The sequence below is a fragment of the Gopherus flavomarginatus genome, chromosome 1 (genome assembly GCF_025201925.1).
Source record: "Gopherus flavomarginatus isolate rGopFla2 chromosome 1, rGopFla2.mat.asm, whole genome shotgun sequence".
NCBI lineage: Eukaryota > Metazoa > Chordata > Testudines > Testudinidae > Gopherus > Gopherus flavomarginatus.
In genome coordinates, this window is record NC_066617.1 from 105,339,611 (window position 1) to 105,351,706 (window position 12,096).

General features: G+C 43.2%; 1 protein-coding gene across 3 annotated transcripts in view; it reads left to right on the top strand.

Moving 5' to 3' along the window:
• The window catches only part of APPL2 (adaptor protein, phosphotyrosine interacting with PH domain and leucine zipper 2), a 61,191-nt gene that overhangs the window by 25,621 nt on the left and 23,474 nt on the right, over window positions 1-12,096 (top strand). For all 3 annotated transcript variants that reach the window (XM_050945639.1, XM_050945629.1, XM_050945650.1), the window contains 4 exons: window positions 2,093-2,180; window positions 8,822-8,863; window positions 8,973-9,031; window positions 10,454-10,600. In XM_050945639.1, the coding sequence (XP_050801596.1) occupies window positions 2,093-2,180; window positions 8,822-8,863; window positions 8,973-9,031; window positions 10,454-10,600 (336 nt within the window). The remainder of the gene's footprint in view (window positions 1-2,092; window positions 2,181-8,821; window positions 8,864-8,972; window positions 9,032-10,453; window positions 10,601-12,096) is intronic.

The window sequence follows — 12,096 nt, forward strand, 5'->3', positions numbered from 1 at the left end:
TGGGGACAGTTGGGGAAAGACATATTGTATAGAATCAGTGTTCATTTAAGCAGTGATTAAATCACTCTCTCCCTGATCTTGCAGTCCATACTCAGGCAAAACTCCCATTGCCTTCTATAGAGGGAGTTGCATGAATCAACAGTGTAGGATCCATTGATCTTAATACGAGCTCAACAGTTATTAAAATCAGGAGATGCCTAAATGTGGCTTTTAGAAGTCTAATTTGATGCTGCTGCTGCTGCTGCTTTTTAAAAAAAATATTGGCCTTAATCCATTTCCCTCCCCCGCACCAAAAAAGGGGAAAAATCAGTCCAAATAAATAAGAAAATATTGATAAAATGTGAAGTATTTTAAAATTAAAACATTAAAAATATAAAGAACACTTGTTTACAATTTAATTGGGAACTGAGACTAAATTGAGTTAATGTTCAAGGACTTTTTTCTTTTTGTTTGTGCAAAGTGGATGTACTGTGCCAGGTGCAGCCCAAGTGAGAAACCAATATTTAGACAGTAAATAGTGTGGCAGTAACCTTTTTGCTTCAAAGCCTCTCCTTGAGCAAGCTTAATTTATGGGGTCCTGGGGAACTGTTGGACATTTACCACTGTCATTTTTGTTGAAGCTGTTAAAACTGTTGATGACTACAGATCTGATCCAGTTCCTAGTACAGTCAGTGGCAGGCTTTCCACTGACTTCAGTGGCAACTGATTTTGCATTATATTCAGCAGTGCTGTGCGTTCAGTTTCCAGAGGAAAATGCTTAAAACCAAACACTATTTGGGTTGACTCAGTATTTGTTTTTGGTGGGTTTTTAATATTCCAGGTAGCAAGGTATAAGGTCAAAATTATTAATAATAATAAATTAATGACACCTGGTCTTTCCCTCCATCTGGGATCAGAAATATCATACGACCACCAAGCTTGGCATTATTTGGCCCAGTAACCAGTTCCCTGATAAATTTTTAAATTCCAAGAGAAATGTAAACACAAATAATTGAAATACACTTGGAGAGACAAGGTGGGTGAGGTAATACCTTTTATTGGACCATCTTCTGTCGTGGGGACATGGTAATTGTGAGTGGTGTCATTCTGGTGAAAGAATTATTTGAGGTGGAGACAGGTGGAAGAATTCTTCTAGTTCTCCACAAGTTAGTATGGTGTCAGGTTCTGAGATAGGGCAAAAGTTCAGTCCCTTAGAACACAGATAATGCAGCTCCAGTGAGAGTTAGTCTTGATAAACTGATGATGTTTGGGTGTCGTGCAGTGTCTACTTGGTGGGTACTGGTGCCATGGTTTATCCCAGAGGTGGTGTTCTGTGGTTGTGGAGTACTTGTAGTTGGTTCCACTTTTTGTTGTTGCTGGTGTGTGTGTGTGTGTGTGTGTGTGTGTGTGTGTGTGTGTTTGTTTGTTTGTTTGTTTGTTTTTAGAGTTGTTTTGGATTTCTTGCATGATTTCCAAGTAACTTTACAGACGCTCCCCGACTTACACAAGTGTTCCATTCCGGAACACCTTGTGTAACTCGAATTTTGCGTAAGTTGGAAACGTATACCCGACAATTACGCTACAAAAAAAAAAAACCCCAACCCTCCGTCAGTGCAAATTTGCGTAACCCGGGGGCGGGCACCTGTACTGTTTTTTTATAAACTCCAGTGTGAGGGAGCATGTGGTGATTTCTTGTTTGAGGTGGTCCCTTCTGGGGCATGTAAAGTGCAGTAAATGGTGCCTCAGTTTCTCTGAAGTCTGCTGCAGAGCTGTACAGCATATTTGCAGTTGTTTGTAGTGGTCACACGGTTATAGAACGTGAGACCTCTGGGGATGCTTTTTCTTCATGTTGTGGTGTTTCCATTTCAGATGACTAAATTTGATACCTTCCATTGTTGTATGCAATGTAGTTGTAGTAGTAGTAGTAGTAGTAATAATAATAATAATAATAAATATTTATTTACCTCACCCACCTTGTGTCTCTCGGATCCTTGACCGGCACGGTTACAGCTACACTGCAGACAGAGGCCTATATGGCTCACAGGCTGATGACAGTGTGTCTGTAGTAATCTGTGCACAATGCAGTATTTTAGATCATTTCTCTCCCTTTCAGCTTAACATTCTCCATTCTGAGCTGGCAAAACAGCTTGCGGACACAATGATTCTCCCGATCATACAATTTCGAGAAAAAGATCTTACAGGTAAGTTTTTGGTTAGATTCCAAATTACTATCAACTCATAACTTTTGATTCCTGACATTTTGTTGTAAGCTGTTGATTATTTATCAATTTGTCATTAGGAAACTTGGTTTTGTATTAATTGCCAGACAAATCTGATATTTTCTCACTTGCTGCTAGACTGAGCATTTTTGAGCAGACATAAATTTGTAGAAGTCCAGCACACGTGGTACCTGTTTTAAAATACAAGGCCACATTTTCCATCGTATGATCTGTTTTTATACCACTGTGACTTAATTGAATTTGGTGGTGTCATACTTGCATAAAACTGGTGGAATGCAGTGGTGCACCAGGCTTGTGAACATCTGAAAGGAGAGGTAATATTAACCCTACTGTGAGAAAACTGGGTTTGAAAAACAGGGGCAGGATTTTTCTGACTACAAAGCATACCTGTTTTCCCCCGGTTTAGACAAATCAAACTTTGTAACTCTGTGCTACGCATGGAAAGATCCAGATGGCAGGATGGTACAAAATTGGAAATTCCTTGCTCACAAAGCAAAATAACAGTGCAAATATTTGGAATAATTTTGAAAGCAGGCTGCTGTGCAAGTTCAGAGAGAGTCTAACCAGCACATACAAGAGAAGCATTAGATTTTACTGACTGTATCTCAAGTTTAAATAGTTCCCATGCTCAGCTTACCTCAGCAGGCATTGAGGTGCCTACATTTGTTTGAACTGGTTTTATTGGAAGAGAATTGTATAATTGTATAATCACAGTATAATTGTGAAAGAAAACATGCTTTGGAGAAATTATGATTTTCAGCCTGTGTCATTTCCCTACATCACTATAGAGCAGTTAAGACTATGTTGACATGAATGGGCCTGTCACAAATGCGTGTTGTTTATAATAGTTCTGTGGTAGACAAGAGGCATATAAAGTCCATATACCAAGATCTTCGTCCTGCAGATGCTTTCATATCTGCTTAACTTTGCTCACTTGATTTCAGTGAGACCACTCACATGCTTACAGTTAAACACGTACGTAAGTGTTTGCATGGCTAGAGCTTCAGGGGTTAAATTTTTCTATTCTATATGTACAGTAACTCCTCACTTAAAGTCCTCTGGGTTAACATTGTTTCATCGTTACCTTGCTGATCAATTAGGGAACTGCTTGTTTAAAGTTGTGCAATGCTCCCTTCTAACACTGTTTGGCAGCCGCATGCTTTGTCCACTGCAACTGGAAAGGCAGCCTGTTGCAGCTAGCAGGTGGGGGCGTGGCACCAGGGTGAACCAGCAGTCTCCCCATCAGCTCCCTGCTCCCCTAAGTTCCCTGTGCAACAGCTGCCAGCAGGCTAGCAATTGCAGCTATCCCTCACCCCACTGCCATGTGCTGCTCCTGCCCTCTGCCTTGAGACTCCTGCTTGCTGTGTGGGAAGGGGGGCAGGAGTAGAGGGTTGTCTAATGTCAGGGTGTCCCCCTCCCCCTTGCTCCTACACCCCGCTTACCCCTTCTTCTCCATATAGAACAGGGTGCAGACATAGAGGGAGAGAGACAGAGAGCCTGGGGCAGCAGCTGCTGTCTCAACTTCCTGATCCGCTTAAAAAGAAAATGCACTTAAGACTGATTAGCTTTCTTAAAGGGGCAGTGTGCATCTCTCTCTCTCCCACACACAAGGTGTGTGTCTGTATCTGCTATGCTATCTCCCCTCCTCTCCATTCCTGCTGCCTTGTAGAGTGTGAGGCTACATTCACAACGTGTTAACCCTTTAGGGTGACCAGACGTCCCGATTTTATCAGGACTGTCCCAATATTTGCTTGTTTGTCGTGCGTCCCGACTGATGTTTGGTCGGGACACTGGACAAACAAATAATTTTGCCCTCTGCTCCAGCGCACAGGCGGAGCCTGGAGGGGCTCTCGCCCCCTGCCCTGACTCCGCCCCCTCCTTTCCCCCATTGGATCCCTCCCCAAATTCTCACCCCCAGCCCTGCCCCCCTCACTGCTCCATTGGATCCCAAGCCGGTCCTGGGGAGGAGACGCCCCTGTGCAGCAGCCTGGGCACACGAGCCATGGCCTGCTGGGGCTGGGAGCGCTGCAGTGCAGCGCAGAGGCTGCTCCAACCCTACAGCCCATGGGGCAGCGCGGAGTGGGCAGGGTCCAGGTGGGCAGCACGGCTTGGGGGCATGGGCTGCCGGAGACATGCGGCGGAGAGGGGCTGCAAGGGCGGGAGTTGTCCCAAGTGGGGCAGACGGCGGACAGAGGCAAGGCGCTGGTGGGGGTCTCCCAAACGGATAAACTTCCCCGTCGCTGCCGGGGAGCCCCGTGCCTTTGCCGCTCGGCTGTGCTCCAACGATCGCACGGCCCCTGTGAAATTTTTTTTTTTTTTTTGTGCTCGGACCCCCCCATCCTCCCTCTGGCGTCCTGATATTTCATCCCTGTGATCTGGTCTCCCTAGAACCCTTGAGGGCTCAGCTGAGTGCTAGTTCATCATTTAGCACAGGGGTTCTCAAATTGGGGGATGGGACTCCTCAGGGGATCACGAGGTTATTACATGTGGGGTTACGAGCTGTCATCCTCTACCCCAAACCCCGCTTTGCCTCCAGCATTTATAATGGTGTTAAATATTTTTTATTTATATGCGGGGGTCGCACTCAGAGGCTTGCTGTGTGAAAGGGGTCACCAGTACAAAAGTGTGAGAACCACTGATTTAGCAGCAAGGCATTTTCTGGGAAGTATCCCACCCTCTTCCACCCTCTAACTTCACTACCTCAACTAAGCTTCACAATCATCATAGCTGTGAACAGTATTAAATTGTTTGTTTAAAACGTATAGTGTGTGTGTGTGTGTGTGTGTGTGTGTGTGTGTGTGTGTGTGTGTGCGTCTATATATATATAGAGAGAGAGTTTTCTTTCTAATGAAAAAAATTTCCCTGGAACCTAAACCCCCCCCCATTTACATTAATTCTTACGGGGAAATTGGATTAGCTTACCATCGTTTCGTTTAAAGTCGCATTTTTCAGGAACATAACTACAACATTAAGTGAGAAGTTATTGTATTCATCATAGTATCTGAGTGCCTTTCAGTAGTGCATTAAGCAACATGACTAATACCTGTCACATGTTTGTTCTCATCCTTTTCCCAGGGAGAAAAGTGTGTATGCACAGCAGTGCGTCTTATTTTTAATTAATACATACAAACATATAGCATTTTGTGTGAGTCAGAGAAGGGAAGGCAAAAGAAAGGCATCTTGCACTTGGAGCAGAAGATGGTGAGGTTTGTGATGGTCTTTAGTTCCTGGGGGAGTTCATTCCATAGTCTTGGGCCAGCCCCTCAGAAAGCTCCAGTCTCTCTTCATACCGATGGCCGTGTGTGTGTGTGTGTAATTTGCACCCCAAATTTCAAATCACCTCTGCCCTTGTACATAGGAGGGGAGAGGACAAGGAGATATATTAGAAGCATGAGGAAGACCAAGGACGGGGTAGGCCCACTGCTCAGTGAGGAGGGGGAAACAGTAATGGGAGACTTGAAAATGGCAGAGATGCTTAATGACTTCTTTGTTTCGGTCTTCACTGAGAAGTCTGAAGGAATGTCTAATATAGTGAATGCTTACGGGAAGAGGGTAGGTTTAGAAGATAAAATAAAAAAAGAGCAAGTAAAAAATCACTTAGAAAAGTTAGATGCCTGCAAGTCACCAGGGCCTGATGAAATGCATCCTAGAATACTCAAGGAGTTAATAGAGGAGGTATCTGAACCTCTAGCTATTATCTTTGGGAAATCATGGGAGACGGGGGAGATTCCAGAAGACTGGAAGGGGGCAAATATAGTGCCCATCTATAAAAAGGGAAATAAAAACAATCCAGGAAACTACAGACCAGTTAGTTTAACTTCTGTGCCAGGGAAGATAATGGAGCAGATAATTAAAGAAATCATCTGCAAACACTTGGAAGGTGGTAAGGTGATAGGGAATAGCCAGCGTGGATTTGTAAAGAACAAATCGTGTCAAACTAATCTGATAGCATTCTTTGATAGGATAATGAGCCTTGTGGATAAGGGAGAAGCGGTAGATGTGATATACCTAGACTTTAGTAAGGCATTTGATACGGTCTTGCATGATATTCTTATAGATAAACTAGGAAAGTACAATTTAGATGGGGCTACTATAAGGTGGGTTCATAACTGGTTGGATAACCGTACTCAGAGAGTAGTTATTAATGGCTCCCAATCCTGCTGGAAAGGTATAACAAGTGGGGTTCCGCAGGGGTCTGTTTTGGGACCGACTCTGTTCAATATCTTCATCAACGATTTAGATGTTGGCATAGAAAGTACGCTTATTAAGTTTGTGGACGATACCAAACTGGGAGGGATTGCAACTGCTTTGGAGGACAGGGTCAAAATTCAAAATGATCTGGACAAATTGGAGAAATGGTCTGAGGTAAACAGGATGAAGTTCAATAAAGATAAATGCAAAGTGCTCCACTTAGGAAGGAACAATCAGTTTCACACATACAGAATGGGAAGAGACTGTCTAGGAAGGAGTATGGCAGAAAGAGATCTAGGGGTCATAGTAGACCACAAGCTTAATATGAGTCAACAGTGTGATACTGTTGCAAAAAAAGCAAACGTGATTCTGGGATGCATTAACAGGTGTGTTGTAAACAAGATACGAGAAGTCATTCTTCCGCTTTACTCTGCGTTGGTTAGGCCTCAACTGGAGTATTGTCCAGTTCTGGGCACTGCATTTCAAGAAAGATGTGGAGAAATTGGAGAGGGTCCAGAGAAGAGCAAAAAGAATGATTAAAGGTCTTGAGAACATGACCTATGAAGGAAGGCTGAAGGAATTGGGTTTGTTTAGTTTGGAAAAGAGAAGACTGAGAGGGGACATGATAGCAGTTTTCAGGTATCTAAAAGGGTGTCATCAGGAGGAGGGAGAAAACTTGTTCACCTTAGCCTCCAATGATAGAACAAGAAGCAATGGGCTTAAACTGCAGCAAGGGAGATTTAGGTTGGACATTAGGAAAAAGTTCCTAACTGTCAGGGTAGTTAAACACTGGAATAGATTGCCTAGGGAAGTTGTGGAATCTCCATCTCTGGAGATATTTAAGAGTAGGTTAGATAAATGTCTATTAGGGATGGTCTAGACAGTATTTGGTCCTGCCATGAGGGCAGGGACTGGACTTGATGACCTCTCGAGGTCCCTTCCAGTCCTAGAGTCTATGAGTCTATATCTCATCCCCCCTATCTAAAGCCCCAGAGGTGTCAAGAACCCAAACTCTCTCCCAATTCTGTGGATGCCAAAGTCTCATCTATTACCTGTCCAGCTGTCAAAATCCCTTGGTCCCCCACCGAGCTTCCCTAGAGCAGCTGTGCATTTTCAGAACAGATATCTGTTGCCCACTGAAAATTTGGTGTAGGAAAAAAATTAATAATAATAACAGTACAAGCGATTCTCTACTTACAGCCTTATTTTTCGTATTTGATGCAATAAAAACCTCCATGTACTAGTTTATTTGAAGCTGCCTCAGAATTCCCACGCTGTTGCACTAGAGGAATGCAGACACTGTGAGAGCCTTGAGCTACAGCACAGTTTTGGTCTCGCCCATCCAAGAGCACATGGTACCTTGATGAGGAACACAAATCCTGCAATTTCTCTCTAAGCTTTTCACAATTTCCTACTGGGTATTCTTACTGAAGAGATTAGTGCAAGTTACGGTGCACAGGGAGGGTGCAGTGAGAGCAGCATCTTTGAAAATCAGCTTATTTACTTAGCTACCTTTCCTCAGCCCAATCAGAACATTTTGCCCAATATCCTTAATATTGGCCCCAACCCAGCAATTGCATCCACATTGATGTTACTGTGGCTCTGCAAAGGCACAAAGGTCTGCCGGAATAGGTCTGATCCAGTTACAAGATCAGGGCCCTAGTTCATATGCTGTTGCAGTCACTGGTGGGCACACAGCTTCTATGTGTCATATAAGCACTGACAATATGTTGTTCAAAACAGATTTTTTAGGCAAAGGAGAGCTTCTCTTTGGTAATGGACAAAAGAATCGCCAGGTTCCTTGTATAAATTACACCTGTACATATGGGATCTTTTCCCATTGTCAGAGCTTGTACAGTAAAGCAAGTTTAGCTAAATCTTACCTACATGCATGTACAGGTGCTTCCTTCCATGCTTCCTTTCCGGAGCTCCCAGCAAGGGACTGGCAGTGGAGCATCATGTGACCAAGTGGTACACTGGAGGAAGAGAAGCATTTTTCTTGCAGTAAGGAGGGAAGTGGATCAGTAATGTGATTAGTAAAGCACAGCAGAGCATGAGGGTGGGAATTATTTATATTGCAGTTGACTCCCCAAAGGCCCTGTTAGGATTGGGAACTCATTTGGGCTTGCCTGGAGGTGTTTATAATTTAAGACAAGCCCCAAATGGATGAAAAAACGGGGCGTAGGAGATGCCAGCGACTCATTGCAAATATTTTGTAAGTGCTGCTCTTCATTTATTATTTTCAAGACATGAACATAAATTACATATTTCTGTTTGTAGGAGTAAAATGATGTAGGCAACTGTCCTTCAAGTACCTACAAAGGGAGTTAGTTTTGTTGTGATTCTGCTTGAATAAGCAATGTATATGACCCTCTCTTCAACACTTCAGAATGACTTGTTTTTTATTTCAGAAGTAAGCACTTTAAAGGATCTTTTCGGCCTTGCTAGCAATGGTATGTTTCATATTTTTGTTTGTTTCTAATGGCATGCACTAATTATGTCACAGGAGACATGTTGTGTGTATACCCGTGTCATGATGCTGAAAATGCTTCTTGTTTTTAGAACATGATCTCTCCATGGCAAAGTATAGCCGATTACCGAAAAAAAGAGAAAATGAAAAGGTAAAAAAAAAATCTTATAGTTTGTTTTCTTAATGTAAGGAAAGTTTTTAATCAGCGGCTCTGCCTACATATTCATTTTTAACTACAACATTGACAAATGTACAAACTTCTGGGTTTTGTGGATTGATTCCACAGTAGCTCAAGACTCCCAGTGATTGCCTTTTGAGTCAGCGACAAAGCTTTTAGGCCTCAGTTGAGAAAGGTACTGAAGCATGTGCCTAACTTGAAGGAACTATTTACATGCTTCAGGTCAGGCATGTTGTCTGCTTCTCGTAGCACCCAGGACTGTGAGTCAGCCTCAGTGTCACACATGTGTGCTTAAGTGTTTTATTGAATTTGAGGCCATAAAGCAGCAAGGGGAGCTGAAGGATGAATTCTTCACAACAGAAGAAATCCAGAATGCCCACAAAGATTTTTATAGTTCTCCTGCTGTTAAACCCATCTGTCTTCTGAAGGGAGGATGCTGTACTAGAAGATTATTGATGCAGGGTGTTTGCACCTGAAGTGATGTAATAATGCCATATATCTGCTGTGCTTAAAGGACTACATTCTCCTCTTCGGTGTGCCTGGCAGGTCTTTGGATATTGATTCTCATTCCACCTACAGCAAATGAATGTGATGACAGTGGGACTGATCCTGCATTCTTTGCACACCCAGGCCTCCCACTCAGTACAAAGTGTGCAAAGAATGTAAGATTGGGCCAATAGGGGGCTTAGCATTTTTAGAAAGATCAGAAGATCATTTAAGGGATCTGCGTGGCAGATCAGAATGCAACGTTTAGCTCCTGTATCGGATGTATGTGCTTGGAGATGCAGCAGATTGTGACTTGTCCCCAGAATTATTAGTTCTATGAATTACACACACATAGGACCAAGTTCTGATCTCCGCTACAGTGAAATTACTCCAGACTTACGTTGTTGTAACTGAAGTCATAACCTGATGCTTACAATTTAAAATATGTAGTAGTTGTGCTATTTATAGCCCAGAGAGCTGCTCATATGCTTGAAGAGAGAGGAGGTGAAACTTCTGTTGGTGAGAGAGACAAGCTTTTGAGCCACGCAGGGCTTTTCTTCAGGTCTTTGAAAGTTTCTCTCTCTCACCAACAGAAGTCAGTCCAATAAAATATATTACCACAACTCCCTTGTCTCCCTAAAACTCTGAGACCAACACAGCTATAACTGCACTGCATAGATCAATTAAAGTTAGAGAGGCAGTTAAATATGTTGCCAGGTAGAGCCTGTATTAATTGTTTTACTTCTAATGCTTGTTTTTATCTTGTAATGGAGATATTGTTTCCCATAATGAAAAATAAATATTTAATGATGACATTAAAATAATCAGTAAGTGATCTGGATATATCTATAACATGATTGTGCCTTGCACGACTGTCAGTTTTAACGTTCTGCACAAATTTTTATTCAGCTAAAGACAGAAGTTGTAAAGGAGGTGGCAAATGCAAGGAGGAAGCAGCATCTTTCATCATTACAGTATTACTGTGCCCTGAATGCTCTGCAGTACAGGAAAAGAATTGCAATGATGGAACCTATGCTAGGATATACACAAGGACAGGTATGTACAGTAAAGCCAGGCTAGTGGAAATGTCACTTAAAGGAACATGTCTCTGGGATATGAAAGACATTTTGGCATAGAAGGAGTTGTGGCAGCTGACATGAAAATAGGGAAAACCTTATTCAAAATGTTTTCTGTTAATCTGTGTGAACTTGTATATTTCCTCTCTCTAGTCAAACAACATGCATATTGAGCCAAATTTTGCAACGCCTTACTCAAGTTGTTCTTTATTTATGGTCAGGTACTTGGACATTTAGCTATTCAGAAAGATACTGCTTTAAAAAACACACACACAAAAGCAAAATCAGCACATTGTAGACTGAATGGTATGAACACTAAACTGTCATCACAACAAAATTTACTCCCATGTCATTGTTCACTTTGTGCTTTTAGAAGTTCACCTGTGCAACAGTTTACTTCCCAGCATGAGATATTCAGCATGCTGATGAGTCTAGTGTGAACAGGAACTGGAACGTGTTGGAGAATAGGAGAGAGAATATAGTCAAGTGGGTTGAGCACTTGGAAATCCTTGCTCAGTCAGTGATTTGCTGTGTGGCTTTGGCCAAGTCTCTGTCTTGGTTTCCAAGTCCATAAAATGTGGCAGTAATACTAAAAACCTACTGCCCAGGAGTGTTGGGAGGATTAATTGATATTTGTACAGCACTTTGAGCACTCTATTTTAAGGTCCATTTGCACTGCCAGAATGATGTAAGGGGTCCTTAATGTAAATGAGAACCAGGACCTGAAACTACTGAGTGTAAATAATAGGTCTATGTCAGAGGTTCGCAAACTGTGGGGCACACCCCCTTGAGGCAGGGAGGAACGTTGGGCGGGGGGAGGCATGGCTGGGGCCTGGGCCAGCCCCCGCAGGGGGCAGGGAGGAAGTGCCGCCCATCTCCGCTCCTGGCCCCGGCCACCAGCCCTGCGCCTAGGGGCCCTGGCTGCTGGCCTTGGCCCGTGGCTGAGGCTCCACCCCTGCCCCCAGCTATGGCCCCAGCATCAGTCTCCTCACCAGTGTCCACATCCCTCTCTCCTGGAGCCACATACCTGATCCTGGCCCTGGCTCCGGAGGGGGTGAGGGTGTGGACAGGAGCAAGGGATGGATCGCAAGGTAAAAAGTTTGGGGACCACTGGTCTATGCAGTATTATCCAATGAGGGGGAAACCACAAAAAAACTCAAATAAAAGTCAAGTAATTCAGGGCCTTCTCTGCAAATTATTCACACTGCTTTAGTCTGCAGAACTGCTGGAAATCTCATGAGAACAGGCCTTTGCATGAGATTTCTGATGCTTCATACTTCCACTTGGGACAAAAATAGAGTGGGTCTGTTTCTTAACTCTCTTGTACTTTGCATATTGATTTCCACCTGTGCAAAAAGTGTGAAACATAAGAATTCTCTGTCCATTTACACCAGTAGAGAGAGTTTACTCCCTCTTGGCACAGGTGTCAATCACAGCCGAGGAAGACTGCACTGATTTTCCCCAACTAAAATCAAA